General features: G+C 31.1%; 2 protein-coding genes across 2 annotated transcripts in view; one reads left to right on the top strand and one right to left on the bottom strand.

The window, feature by feature from the left end:
* Positions 1–16,312, top strand: part of LOC127871807 (cilia- and flagella-associated protein 61-like) — a 78,981-nt gene that overhangs the window by 46,631 nt on the left and 16,038 nt on the right. The window lies entirely within an intron of this gene.
* LOC127871808 (adenosine receptor A1-like) lies at positions 44–15,109 on the bottom strand. Its single transcript, XM_052415012.1, has 2 exons — positions 15,088–15,109; positions 44–3,300 (listed from the first exon to the last, which is right to left on the bottom strand). The coding sequence occupies exon 2, from the start codon at positions 3,242–3,244 to the stop codon at positions 2,066–2,068; it is 1,179 nt and encodes a 392-aa protein (XP_052270972.1). The 5' UTR covers positions 3,245–3,300; positions 15,088–15,109; the 3' UTR covers positions 44–2,065.

Genomic DNA, 16,312 nt, shown 5'->3' with positions numbered 1-16,312 from the left:
CAATAAAATATGAGTATGTTCAAAATGACATGTAAGTAAAGAAATCGCAATTCACTAATAAAATTTATATACTTTAAAAATTGGTGTTATGAACTGCTGAGTTTCATTTGGTTAATTAACATTTTAAAAATTCATTACTATATCAGGAGGCACTTAATTAAATAAAATCCTTGTTGTGTATTATATTTAGAAATAGTTCCGACTGTCTGATGATAGACTTGACAATTTCTGCATTTATTATTGGAAATGTCACAGTTTCTTCCCATATATAGACTTTTTGTTTTTCTAGTAGCAAAGTGACATTTATTTATCTATGATAGTTAATAGGTTTATTTGACAAGTGTTCTTTATATAAATTGCAATCATTTTTTATCTGTATGATTAAATGGTTAAGTATTACATTGATGAAGTGGTTATAATACTAATAAAAATATCCAGGAAACATCCTTATGTAAATATGGTTGAAAAATGTCCCCCATGGCAATATACATAGACCACAATTTTCTTCATGTCAAATGATCTCACATTCTTTATTTATTCCCATAAATAGTTCAATTAATTTATACCTCTTTATATTAAATGTGTTACTGCTATAATTAATTAAGATTTTCAAGTCTGAAATTTTGATATTTTTTCATAATTTAATATATACATTTTGTTTTGTGATGTCATATTGAACACCTATGTATGTTAGTTTAATTATTTAAAAAAGTTGCATATATATTTTAATATACATTTGTGCTGTTGGTAATAATTATCAATACACATGTATATTCTATTATATATGTATAGTGTAAGAATTTAATTGCAGGTTTCTTTCAATAATCATAAAACAGAAGGTAGCATTCATCTGACTTAACATACAGAAACCTTCTTTAAATGTATACATATAGAGAATATAAGGTGAATATTGTCATATAAGTCTTAGCAACAGATGAGTGCCATGCAGGACATGATCTCAAATGTTTCTGGCTAGAAAGATTACTCTCTTATTTTGTCAATACTCACCTAACACTCAATTTATCCTATAAGTGCCTTTTAACCTTTTACTACTTTGATACGTATTTTCACGCATTTGTAGTCCCTAAGAAAGTTAAATTTAATTAAAGACCTTTCTTACTAGATTGCAGTTTTAAAGGCTTCATTTCCAACCCTTAGGTACTTATCAGCAGCAAACAGCATAAAACCTGAACAGACTGCAAGTTACTCACAGGCTGTTCTGGTTTGATGCTGTTTTCATATAGCCATTTTCACTTTGCTTCTGAGATGCAGAGGGCTAACGAGTGAGGTCAAGAACATGAAAAACTTGAATCCTGTCAAACCATCACATGGCTTTTCCAGTTGTTGGTTATGTTGTTTTTTCTCCAACATTGAGTACTATGGCTCATTTAAATACATAGTGACCTTAAAATACAAAATAAAAATGTGATAAAAACAATATGGAGAGTATATAATATAATAAAAAAGTTATATGTTTGTTGTCCTATCTATTCTGCTGAAGTATTAGGATAAAATATTTTTATGACGTATGACCAAACCTGCAGTTTTGAAATTAGGGTATATTATAGTTATGGAATGTGTGATTATATTTCAATGCCTTGAAAGTAAATGCCAATAGTGTTTTTATGTATGGTTATCATAAAGGCAACACAATGATTTTGCTCACTAAATTGACCAGACATATAAATAGTGTATTTATAAATAATATAAATAATTGAAATACATCATTTGAGCTAACAAACCTTGAGTACACAACATATTGGAGTATTTCTTACAATATCACAAAACTGCAAATTGCACTTGCTAATCTGGGATGATACCTTGCATACATGCATTAAGCCTGGTTTTCACCGGCACTGTTCATATCTATACAAAATACCATAGTTCCATGCTAAATCCTCAAATCATTATGTCAAATATGTTTATAACTCATTGAAATGGCTCATATCTTTCAATATCAGATTTATCCCCTATAAATTATCATTCTGCGCTGTATGCAAATCAAGGTGATTTAAGATCTAAGGTACAAAATGATAAATTTATGGTCTTATTGTAAAGAAACATGTCAAGATAAGGTGTCAGATTGCATTTGCTCTTTGTCAACTGTAAAAATCTGCATTGAGACATGCTTTGTGTTATTCCTAATGGTAAACGAGTCTGCCCTTGAAACTGTTGGTGTCCTGCAAACACCATTTCCTGTTTGGTCATTAGGAATATCTTTGGGTGAGACACTTCTCGGTTCTTTGCCCCCTATGTTGTTTGGTTCCTTGTCATCGCTGGATTGGTTACGATTCTTGGGTTGAGAGCTAGGAAACGTTGAGATGTGTTCGGGCGTGATATTCTTATTGCAGAGCATTTTCATGAAGGCCTGCTTGAAGTTGCTGTTCCCATAGGCGTATAGTATGGGGTTAAAGGCGGAGTTTGCGTGGCTGAGGAGAATGGTAAACAATAACAGCTCAGTAGGATAGAGACAAGATGGTCCACAAGTCAGGCTGATGGTGTTTAGCACATGTATTGGTATCCAGCACAATGCAAACAGTAGAATAACGAGGGCCAGTGATTTTGCAGCTTTGATTTCTCGTTTGAATTTCGATTTGACAGTGGATTTAGATTGACTTGGCGCAGCGATTTCTAAGGCCACTATCTGTGACATCTGCTTTCTGACAACCTGGAATATGTAAATGTAGATTCCAACTATGATCAACAGTGGGGTCACAATGCAGCCAAAGAAATGGAAATACACGACATAGTTCATGTCAACAGTTGTCACAAAATTGCATTTCCATTTGTCAGTCATTTCGCTCCTCAGGTTCCAACCAAAGACGGGAATCATTCCAAATAAAAGTCCAATCACCGAGACGATGACATTGATATAGATTGCCCGATGAATGGTCAGATATTTGTGATACTCAAAAGGGTGCTTAATTGCAAAGAATCTCTCAAAGGCCACTGCCAGGAGGTTGAAAATGGAGACCTGTGTGAAGGCAACAACAATGGAATTCATGAAAACGCACCCAAGAAAATCGTGAGGTATGCCAATGTACGTCAAGGCAGCTATGGGTGCAACGACCACACCAACCACAAAATCTGCAATAGCAAGGCTCACTATAAAGCAGTTGGTTACAGTTTGTAGTCGTCTGTTGCGCAACACCGCCACAATAACCAGCCCATTTCCAAGACAGGTGACTGCTCCAATGATCGCCTCCCCTGATATGTAGACCTGACTAGTCCGGTCCATCACCATTGACGAGCTTATTGAATCTTTGTTTTTCCTAGTTCTGTTTGTCTTCCCCTTTGACTCTGAAAATGGAAAGATAGTTAAAACACAGGACATAACGGTAAAATGAGTATATGCATGTACATGTCTTTGTAAATTGATTGTATATACCTATACATGTATTACGACATGAAAAACATCATTAGACAGGATTATTTTTTTAAGGTATTATTTTGGTATGTAACTATGTGCTATAAAATATTCATAAAGCTCTTGTAAAAAGGAGTCTTAATTTAGGTTTTGATCTCATTTGTTTGTACATAATGGTTTAAGCAGATGGAAGTTAACACAATTTAAGCGATTCAATCATCATGCTGTGTCTTTTAAAGTGCTCAAGTGCGTTGCTTTTTATTAATAATCATAAAGCAATCCTTAGAATAGAATTATCAATAAAAAAAAATAAATTTACTTTTATGTTACAAAATCGTGACATCACCTGTGATCCAACTAATTCTAAGTATTAATTTATGTAATGTTGACGTGCTCTATGAATAATAGAGATTGTATCATCAAGTGCAAAATAGGTTTCCAGCTGTTTCAACTGTGCTTGCTGCATTAGCTTTCAATAAGGCCAGTTTATGGCTCAGTCTACATTTTGAAAAGGTGTTGTCCATGAATGTTGTACACGTTTGGAATTATGAATGGTCGTCTCAGTGCCTTAACTGAGGTTTGCATTGATTGCATAAAGTACAACCTTTCAAAACAGTCTGTCAGACCATTGGACCAAAGTGAAATTAACATGTTTTTAATGAATCTTATAATGTTTTGTTTTCAAATGCTTTTATACAGAAATGAATGCTTATGGTATTAGAATATCTATATACAGCATAACTTCATTGTACATTAGAATGAAAAGTAGTTTTCTTGAAATCAATGAAGTATAGTTTATTTAGTTTCTTGGTGAGGATAAGGTATTCATAGACTCAGATTCATGAAACACTTACTAGTGTTAAAATCATGTTAACCTTGGAAACAATTTTAATTAAATTAATTGCATGTATGTAACATTAATCAATTGAATAATGGCCTAAGCTTTTAATTATTTTTTCAAACAAATTTTAGATAAAGGCGACGTAAACAAATGATATCATTACATTTTGTCTTTCCTTTAATCATGTACATACAAGCATCATAAGCAAGGATGATCTGTTAACCACAATTCCATGCTTAGTCAACGACCTGACATTGAACTAAATTGCGTGCTGTCCTCTGGGCCATTGCAATACTGTATAGCATTTGTAGTGTTTAAAGCAATCCTTGTCAATACAGAACTCAATTAATGATGGACTGTTATTATGATATTGATGTTGAAGTTGTTTGATATTTCAATCAAATGAAACCCCATATGCAATAAATTCAGGCACGTGTTTGACCAGTAATTAATGCAACTCTTTACGATGTTCAGTGAACTTTGTTGAGGACTGTGGATTCGCATTTCAGGAACATTCCAAGAATCATAAACTATTTTTGTAAATATTTGCCAATACAATGTACTTGTGTTTGTTAGTCATAAAAAAGCCCTCTCGATTGTTTCCACTGATACAACCAATCCTAACTGTTTGTTTCGACCCTTAAGGTTTTCTTTGTATTCAAGGCTGAGTTTTGATCATTGTTTGCTTTATTTGATCATATTCAGTATGTTGACTGTTTGGTTTGCGATCATAATTGATACATTAATCATTCTTGCAGTAGTTAATATAAATGAGCTAAAATCACAGAGAAGATACATGTATATTGTTTAGTAAAGATTGTGAAGATTTATGCTTGTCATGGCATATTCTTATAAAAGTCGTCAACAACAACTCTTATTATAATTTTTTTTAAGTTAAGAAAAAAACGTTTAGAGGACACTTCTTACTAATAATAGCTAATTTATTTGTGTTTTTAGTAGAAAACAAAATGACATTTTTGTAATTATATGTGTTACGATAATTCTGGCTAAAATATGACATTATATGATTGTTTTATAATATAAATATGGCCTTCTGGACTACAGTTGTACACTCTTGCAATCTGTACACGCACCATAGAATTCATGTATTATAATCCACTTCTAATTATAAACTACTCGGAAATAATTAGTTGGTATTAGTGTTTGTTATGTTAACATTTTAAATATTGAAAAAAATGTTACAGCTATGTATTATCCCTTGGTACACACTTAAATGCAAACTGCTTATTTTGAAAGCCCCATATCTGATACTATAAGTACCAGTCATTTTGATCTACACATCCCTGTTGAGACAAATATGTGAAATCGTGCACGTAGGACAGTTCTGATATTCTTCTAACTTTACATATTTTAAGCATGCTTCAGGACCATCACTCTATTTAATGCAGTCTGGTTCCATATCACTTGCGATTGCACTCCATGACAGATTATAAATCAATGGAGGACAGTTGGCTGCAATCAGTGAATTTACTCTCTGATCATGTGGCATTGTCGTGAACTTATGAGTGCACATGCAATCTGTTATAAAGTAATGAAAGTTCTTTAGCACATAAACAGTTTGTTGTCCTATCACACCACGATATCTTGTAAATGATTCACGTTTTTGTTATTTCACTTCTGTAGTACAATCAAACCACTTTCGAGACAAAAACTGATGCCTGTTTTATTGTCATTTTTTGGAAGGCCGATGCTTTATCAAATGAAACCTTAGTGGTCACAGTTATGAACATTTTTCAATGTTGGTTAAATACTATTGACAGATTTGTTTTCTGATTTGACCTTAAGGGATGTTATTTTCTGTTGCAAGCTATATTTAATGTTAATTTGACTCTTAGACTGAAAATCATGTGATCTGTGAATGATCAGAGAACACTCTCTTGCACTATTGTGATTCTGGTATAAAAAATATATATAATATTATTGTTATTATATTGTGTGATGATGAGTCTATTAGATGATTTCAACATAACAAACCTTGTCATATTGTTTAAATATCATCAAATAAACATTCCTTTTGATATAATACTATTCACATTTCATTTATGAGCATAACATATTGTTCAGCAGTCTTAGATTATTGAGTTTGTAAAGCCTAACAAATAGTCTTTTATAAAATCAATTCAAATATAATTACATAAAAAAGTTTTTATATATATTGTTTTTAGAAAATAATTATGAAACTTGTCAGCTCAATTTTAAATTTATTGTGTTTCATCATTTACGTGAGTATGCACTTAAAAAATAACTCTTCCTCTTTCATTTCACTAAAAGATCAACATGCATGGCATTAACACAATTATGTAAAAATGTAACAAGAATCATTTGAGTATCTGTCGCAATTGAAAATTGTTACGCATATTATGTGTTGCCATTTGACATTTAGTTTCAATATATTATTTCTTAAAAACCTGGCGCATTTATTCAGGGAACAGAAGTCAAATTAATACCTTAAATCACATGAAATCATTATTTAACGGCAAGTTTATAGAATCTTTCTTTTCAAAACATAAAAAAACTTTTATAATTAAACATAAGAATAAAAGTTCTGAAGGAGTGATACCCGAGCCCATATTCAACAACTAATAGTAAGACTTAAGTCTCAAAATAAATATTATTGAAACAGTTTTGGTCTCATAAGTGTAATACAGTTCCGTGTAACACACAATTTAATAATTCATATTTGACACTATTCTTCATTCGGAACATTTTATTTATGACAATAGCAACATTTATAGCCTGTATAATCAAACACTGAACATATTTTTTGGGGTTCTAAGTCTAATCTTCAATTCTTAAAGCCACACACCTTGAAATGAAATACATGTTAATCAATACATATAGATTCAATTTGAAAGTGTGCTAAATTGTTATTAAATCTATAGCCTAGTAAGCAATTAATTAATTATTTTTTTTTATTTTAAAACCGAAAGTAGGATTTATATACATAGACGTCCATTTCGACAAACGCGATTATTTTTTAGTTTTAAAGCGCAAAAAGACGGATTTCTACCTTGTAACCGCAAGATATATTCTAATTGGCATAGATAAAATTAAATCTATAGCTTAGTTAGCAAGTAATTTATTATTTTTTAGACGGTACTGCTTTAAAAACTGAAAGTAGGATTTCTAGACGTATACATCCATTTCGACAAAAGCGATTTTTAAAGCGCAAAAAAGAAGGAAATCTACCTTGAAACCACCAGATATATTCTAATTGGCATAGATAAAATATGTTTCTTATTTATACTTAAATTAATTATGATATGTTTTTCATTTCAAGATGTCTAACAATTTGTTAGTGAATAAAGGCCCAGAACATCTACAAAATAAGAGTGTCATTCACTAATTGTGTTTGTTCAATTGAAAACATACATGTATTCAGACTGGTAAAATGCAAGGAAATCATCACGTAATACCCAGGACTAATAGTTTCTTAAACTCTGGTATTAGTCTTGAGTTAAACAAGCAATTAGCGCCCTTTTGACCAGTTATGTAACCTTTCCATGGGATATTGATTTTGCTTATTAAGAATTAAATGTTCTTTGATGTAAGGTTGTAGAAGCATAACAATGACAATTTTGGCATCGTTTAAATACCATTGAGGTTACTTGTATATTATTGCCAAGACCCGGTGTGTCCCCAATGAATTTTGATTAGAAACCTTAAGTGCACACAGCACAGACGTTACCTTTGGTCCATAATATCTTCGTTGCCATATTCTACAAACCCTTAAATGGAAAAAGTATCTGTAATGGCCCAGGTTTGATGAATGGAGAGGAATGAAATGGGTACAAAAGTGGGCATGCAACAATGCCAAAAGTAATTGTAAATTTGTTCATAATACACTTATATTATATTGTGTTTTTTTAAATACCAGTTTACATGTGGGTATTGTGTTAATTTTGTTTGTTATGAATACTATTGAAACAAGCATTTTATTGATGGCAAAAAGATGGTTTATTTTAGTAAATTTTATATAACATGATAGTTAAGAAATTTGATAAAACGTTTCCTAGTCATATTCATGTCTTAGTTTAATATTGTAATAAAAAAATGTTGACCATAAATTGTATATCTTCAGTTTTAAGAGTATAATCTATGTATAGGATCTGGCACAAGTTGTCATATCCTTTCCTGGACGAGTTTAATAAAATATGGTATGATATGACAACGAGTGTCAGATCTTTTTTATCACATGCTTTTAAATGAGCAAATTAAATAAATATTTAAGCAAACATAATGATAAATCCTGAATGTTGTTTACATTTCATGACGTCATTTGACGCATTGCAGCAAAAATAACAAAATGCGATTGGTCAATAAACAACACTAAGCCAATGAAACCGCTTACAAATGCTGTAATACACATGTGTAATAAAAAAAAATATGTAATGGTTGTATTACATGGAAATCAGGGTATAGCATGTGATAAAATGGAGTGTGTTATTTTTATCAGAAGAAATGTTATCATAACAAAAACAAATGTGAAGAAAATACAGTAAAGTGTAAAAAATAGTTTAGTAACATACTATAACATATTCAGATTGCATCTAAGGCCAGCATTTTTATTTAATTTGTTTTACGGGAAATTTTTCAAAAAAATTGAGTCAGGGGGGGGATAAATAAAAATAAAAATAAGATCATGAAAAGTGAGCAGTCTACCAAAAAAATAAAAATAAAACTGTCTAAACTGATTATTTATTTTATTTTTGAAAATTTAAAATTAAGCCAATTTAAACTTATGTATACTTGCATTAACCTTTAAGTGTTTTATATATCTTATTACTCTGTTGTAGAAGCTTTTTATAATAATAGTAAACATATTTTTAGATATATTTATATGTAAAAGCTGACCTTTTGCATGTATTATACTATATTGCTTCAATAGAGACCATTAACCACGCCAGGTGTGTAGTGTATTATAGTGATTGTTAAACTTTTGTTGAGTGTTCATCATATGTATGTTTATAACAAATATAGTATGCATTTGACTTAAATAAAAAAGAATTGAAAACTTTTAAAATTGTTAAATAGCTTTAAATAACAGCCAACTTTGTAACTTTCATCCATGGGTGGAATATGCACACTCAAAAATACTTTTTAATATACAACAGACTTGCTTTATATCATGATAATTTGTATCAATCATGAGAAAAAATGAGCCACATAACAGGAAATTGGACCTTAGGGCGATTGCGACCATTTTGGCTCCAAAAGAACAGTCTGATCAGGATCCAAACTGTTCAACATAATTGTCATTCAGTCAGTACTTCTAGAGATGTTAAGCGAACACTTTGGATTCTGATCAGACTGCGCTTGAATTGATCTTGATCCAAACTTTGTGTAGTGAAAGTTCTAGCACATAAAATGTGAATATTTTATTTAAAAAACCGTGAGTTATAGACTTATAAAAATATGTGCTGCATTTCATTTTATATTCAAAGAGAGTTATAGTGTTTATATATGTAAAGTGAACACAAGAGGCATGACTACAATATTTGGTGTGTAACATCCTTATGAGGTTCTCTTTGAAGTTTGTTCAAATCATGCAGAAAATTTGCCCTCCTACTATTTTGCTTATAAATATAAATAATATAATCATTCTCTGAAACCGCAAGGCCCTTTGGTTTGTTGCGTTGCATGCCAACCATATAGTGGTTCTTTGCTAAGTTTCCTCAAAGCATGTCTACGTGGTCAAAACTGTTTGCGCTTCAGGGGTCAACTGATTTATATAGATTAATGTTTTTGATAATCCCTAACAACACAGACACCGCAAGGGTCAGGGGTTCAATATTTGGTGTGTAACATGTTAGTGTTTTCTTCTTCTAGGTGTGATCAAATCATACATTTGGAGTCCTTGTTTCGCATGCGTAACATTTACTTATATAATAAAGAGTTAAACAATATTATTCTCTCAAAACGCATGGGTTAGGTGATATTTATTTTGTATGTGAGATTGTATGGCGGAAATCTTCGTAGGTTTTGTATCATGTCCATTGGCTTCACATTAGCCCCAACAAAATATTGAGGTAAAAGACACAATATACCTAGAAACCTAGATTTATTTCATTGAACATTTTCTTAAGAGAAAGCCGTATAAAGAATTAAATAGCACATGTAGCAAGGATTTAAATTGTTCTAGTAGAATTACTCTGCTGACTGTATATAACTTACTCGCAAGATTAATTATATATAGAACATAACTTTTGAACTATGTAATTGTATATTTTAAAATAAAATTTTATTTTAAAAATTTCGTAAAAGACGCAGAGTATTGTCAAAATAAAATGGTGTAAACTTTTGCACATATTATTTTGTTCCTCTCTTATTCACAGTTTAAGTTCAAATGAAAATTTCTATGGAATGTGTTGTCTGTATTATTTTAAGGAGAAACAGCAATAACATGTTTTGGATATATAATAAACAGAGAGAGCTATATAAATGTGAAGATAATAATAACCCTTGGAACAAATACATAGAGCCGATTGAGCACCAGGGCCCTTGCTACATTTTGGGGGATTGGGGCCAGGGTCCTTAGAGGGGGGAATTTCATGTCGTTTTCGGCGAAAAGGGGAATTTTACAAGATCTTTTCTCCAATCATTCAACACTTAATATTGCTCAATTTTAATGTAATTTACATTTAATCATAGGTTTATAGCAAGATACCAGCTGGCAACATAGGTATAAAAGGTAAAAAAAAAAAAAATGGTTTTGGAGGGGGGAATTTTAGGTGAAAAAGAGGAAAAAAGTATACTATTTTAAGGTGGGAATGGGGCCGAATTTTGGCTCCAAAAACAGCCAAACGAGGGCCCTGAGCACATTTATCAACAGAGCCTGAGGTGTGATAAATTTATTTGCATTCCTTGCAGTACAAATCTTGCAGTATGAAAACATTATTTACAGTTGATAGAACATCATATTTCAGCTAAATAATAACTCATTTTTGAAAAATAATGTCAAGAAAAATAAATAAAACTTTCTTGTGACTTTGACGGACATACAAACATTGGGACCCAATGTTATTTTCTTCAGAAGCTGTGTTGCATACGTTTTTTTCTAAATAAAGAATATATATGGGTGGGTGGGGAATGGGATTATTGATGCAAGTACCTGTTGTTCAGTCCTTATGTTCATTATAAAGAAACGTAAAGTAGTACTTCTTGGACATTTTCAGGATGTTGATTTTTATCTATAAAAATATTACAGGATATGCATTTTAATAAAAATGCATATTTATTAAACCTACCCAAAACTTTTTAACAAACAGAAAGTTATCGATGGTGACACCTCTGCATCATCTGCCAAAACTCATTATTATTTTGAATTTCGTATCACATAATATGGGCATGATGTCAACAATGGTGTTCTGAAGATTATCTTTTCTAATTGAAATTGTTTCTGCTCCGTTTTTTTTATTAATTTGATTTTAACATATGCTACATTTGTCTCGTTGATGTTAATGTCCGCCATTTCGGAAATGCAATATGAAAATCATTTGTTAAATACTCACCGATTGGCTAATAGCGTGTGGTATTGGCTGCAATAGCCAATGAAAATCGCTGACGCTTTACAAGTCGAATTAGCACAACGAAACAACCCGTACATAAACAAATTTTGAACAACACTTTCGGCAATCTGCGCAATTTTTTTTTCTCTAGTTTTGAATAAAATACTAGTTCAAAGGGTGAAATGTAAATAAAAAAAAGAAAGTGACTTTTATTTGTATTTGTATTTGTCGAAAAATAGTGTCGGTCGCTCCCGTAAAACAGATAATAAAAAAATGCTGGCCTAAGTGATGTTATTACTGATGATGTTGAATTTCTCATATTTCCGGTCAATAAATTATTTTCAGTAATAATCATTGTCTGGTAAATAGTAATTGTGAAATTGTGTAACAGTGAATGTTTGCGCCTCCTCATTGAACATTTGAGAGTGTTTAATTTGGGATGAGCTTCAAAATTGGCTGTCAATTTTAATTGCGAAATGGATCTAAATGGTGTTGTTTTTCTGTTGGTAATTTTAATGGCTGATATTGTCTAATTCTGTTATGCAAATATTATTGACAAATAAATTACCCTTTATAAATGTTTCTATTGATCATGTATGGTGATACTTTGTCCATGTACCTTGCTTCTTGTTTCCATTGGGACCCAGAGCTTGATTGAATCGCACATTGTCACGAGTTTAGATACACTCGGGACATATTTTGTTGGTGAAATAGTGATTTAGCATTTGTTTATGGCTACTGCAATGATACAAGCAATAAATGTTCTATCAAAGCTGTTTCCATCAAGTTTACTTAATACAATTAAACTGTGATCAGATACTGTGTGAATAATGAAAAACACGGGCATGCAATTATGTTACGAATTATTGCAAATACATGTTTTGAAGAATAGTAATTGTTTTGTTGCTAATGGTGTTTTTTAGATTTAATTTACAGTTGATTATAAGCATAGATATATATTTGGGTTTGTATTCTTTGATAACAAAGTCATTGTTATTTTTCAATAATTGACTTAAGTATAAAAAACATTTTATGGTAAAGCTATGGTATCTGGTTAAAAGTTCCTGACCATTGTTATTAATACACCTTTAAGGGAATTTTCTTATGTAATAAATTAAATTTAAACAATAGGATTTAAGTCCTTATTTTTACAAAAACAAAGGGGTACAGATTTCCGCAAGTGTCTATCTCCTCTATTGTGGATATTAAAAAGTTTATAAGGTCCTCACAAACCTGAGGCTGCATTATATGAGGGTTCCGTTTTACTAAGCAACTAACGCAAGTCTTAGACTTACGCACATATTTTAAAATAATTGAATTTCATTAATTTCAGATTGAGGCAATAAATGTTTACTTAGATTGTAACATTATATTATGAATTTCATTTCAAATTACCAAATTTTAATATAGCAAGAACTTGAAGGAACTAGACTGAATTGAAAATATGTGCGTAAGTCTATGAATTGCGTAAGTAGCTTAGTAAAATGGTACCCTGGAGTGTGTCCCAGCAATCCTACCTATTTGAGTCGCGTTCTAAGAACTAGGCATAATGCATGTGCATAAAGTGTTGTCCCAGATTAGCCTGTGTAGTCCGCACAGGCTAATCAGGGACGACACTTTCTGCCTAACGCGGCATGTAGTAATATGAAGTTAGATGTAACTATGAAAAATTGGACCCTGTGATGTTGCAAGTTTTGACCCCAAGGGCATTATTTAAACACAGTATGAAGAGAACCAAATACTATTTTACATACCAAATATTAAACCATTGAGCCTTGTGGTTTCAAAAGAAAATATTATTCAATTATTTTGTCTATTAGGCCTTAATAATTATTTCAACCCCTGGATGTGGCGAGTTTTGACCCCAGGGTCTTGATTTTACATACCAAATATAATACACCTGCAAGGTGAAGTTTAAAAGATGTATATCTTTTCTAATAAAGTCTTAAGGCCAAAAATAAAAATGTTTTAGAAATTGAAGTTGAACTTTTGTGTGTGTTTTTTACATTGGCCGATACAAATCACACATGCACAGTTTAATATCATGAGGGACAATCAAGGCAAGTTTTAATGAGTACATTGAGACCTGTAGGAGAACTTACCCAGACAAATGTGTGTCCAGGGACAAATGTCCATGGTGAATGACCTATGATTAAAGTTTATCCCACTTACTTGGTAGGGCTTATGCAAGTTGTCTAGTCTTCAAAATGACTTGAAATACCTGAGTGTTTATGTTATAAGGATATTTGAACTTGCATACCAAATGATGCAAAGAAATACCATTTAACTCATTTTCTTTCAAAAAAATATATTACAGAAATTGTATTCTCACTGCCTATTGTGAATTGTGAATTTTATCCATGTTCAGAAAAAATGCCCATAGATTCTTTTCATTTGAATTTTATATAAAAAAATACAAAAATGAATAAATAAATAAACATTTACCTCAATAATCTAATAATGTCCATGAATGTTTTTGCACACAAAATTCCAAATCACATTCTTATGTACAAAGTACAGTTTTTGTTTATGCTGTTGAATGTTGTTTTTATTCTCAAAACAAATTCTAAGTTAAACATTTCCAAACACCAAGCACTTGAGAATTGTTTGTTGTGCTCTCCATCGATAAAATTGTCATGCGCTATGACATTTGTGTGCTTTCTTTATATGAATATATAGTGTGGTGTAGCCCACCTGCATGTCATCATGTTCCCAATACCCTATGACAGGGGTTGCTCTAGGAAAAGCGGGTTATGCCTAAATTATTGGCCAATCATACATCATCTGTGACATGGTGCTGGTGTGAAACAGTGAATATGGTAATATAAATGGTGGCATCAATGAATACAGACATTTTTTTTATAGAAGTTGTATTTCAATCGAAAGAGCGTCAAACGGAAATATACGCGTAAAATGTCTAACTGTTATGTGAAGTTGGAATGAGTCAACTGTTTATCAACAATTAATAATATGCATTTTTACATGTTCTATTTATTAACTTATTAAGTTAAAAATACACTTTTATATATAATTATAAATGCCTCATTTAGATTGATTTTACTTCAAAACTGGATTTTATATTATATTATTTTATAATCCTCCAAAAAATGAAATTTTGTCTGTATAATGTGCATGACAACAGTTTTAAAAAAATGCAGTTAAAGGCATGGTAATATACTAAAAGTATATTATTACATAAAGAACACATTCAGAACATGAAAAAGAAAATAGTTTTGATTTGTATACCATAATGTTTTGCTTTGATGGAAAATGTGATGTTTCAATAACAAAATTTATATAAGCAAGCAAACCATATGCATTTTCATTAGTTTTAAATATAATTTACTTACAGCTGTGACATGTGATTGTTCTTGCATCTTATGAACAATGATGTCTGTATACAAATTAGGTTAATAATTGTTTTCTTTATTTTCCTTAATTTTGTATTCAGTATGCTGTATAATTATAAATGTATCATGATATGCAGTCTAAACTTGATTGAACATTTTTTAAATTACAATTTAATTCATTTAGGATTTTGCTATTCCAATAAAGTGATTTTTTTGTATGCAGCATCCAATTTTACAAAATTTCAAAATTCCATCAACATGTCAACCACTGCTCAACTTATTTAAAGACCTTTTAGTCAGTTTGAGATTGCATAATAAATGTGTAATCCTGTGTAACCACTATGAAGTTGCAATTGCTTAACATTTCCCAATGAGCACATTTAAGTAGATGTCAATTCTAAATTATGTCTGCCACCCTGAGAAAGATGGTGATTGCATATCAGGACATGGATTGTTTAAATTGATTCATTTTGTCTTGAAGTAATTTTCACTTAAGGGAATTTTCAGAATGAGCCAATATCTTGAGATCATGGTTTAATATATACCTGTTATTAATTTGCCTAAATCACAGGTATATTTTTGGTATCAACCCAAAACCAGTTTGGATAATAACTAATATTGAGAAATTCCTCAAATTTCCAATATTATCAAAAAGCTTGTCAGAGATTGTTATAGAACATTACATCTTGTCAGTTTGTATTTTTGACAAAACAATAATAGGTATATCATAAAATATTTATAAAATATTTTATTACATTAATAGTGGCCCAATGACACTAAGTCGAATTAAACAATTAACTAACCACAGGTGGTCAAATCAATATATTTAAATGTACAAGAGGTACCATTTATAAGAATGTGACCCATTGCTAAACATTGCATGGACATTTCTATTTATTAAATATGGTTCATAATTGTATATGCCTGAATGCTTATCCTGTTGGTACAGATTTCCTCCTAATAATTGAAATTTTGTAATTGCTTTAATAACAAACACAGCCTCACAAAAATTGTTTGCTTTAACCCGTTCCCACTCAGAAGCAAAGTGGAAATGGTTATGTGAGTAACTCACAGGCTTTTCGGTTTTACGCTGTTTCCTGCTCATCAGTAGAAGCCTTTAAAACTTATATTTAGTAAGAAAGGTATTTTATAAAATTTAACTTTCTAAGGAAGTACAAATGGGTAATAATGTATCTAAGTGGTAAAGGGTTAACTTAGATAACCA

Source organism: Dreissena polymorpha, chromosome 3 (genome assembly GCF_020536995.1).
Source record: "Dreissena polymorpha isolate Duluth1 chromosome 3, UMN_Dpol_1.0, whole genome shotgun sequence".
Lineage (NCBI taxonomy): Eukaryota > Metazoa > Mollusca > Bivalvia > Myida > Dreissenidae > Dreissena > Dreissena polymorpha.
This window is presented reverse-complemented; position numbering and strand designations above follow the sequence as displayed.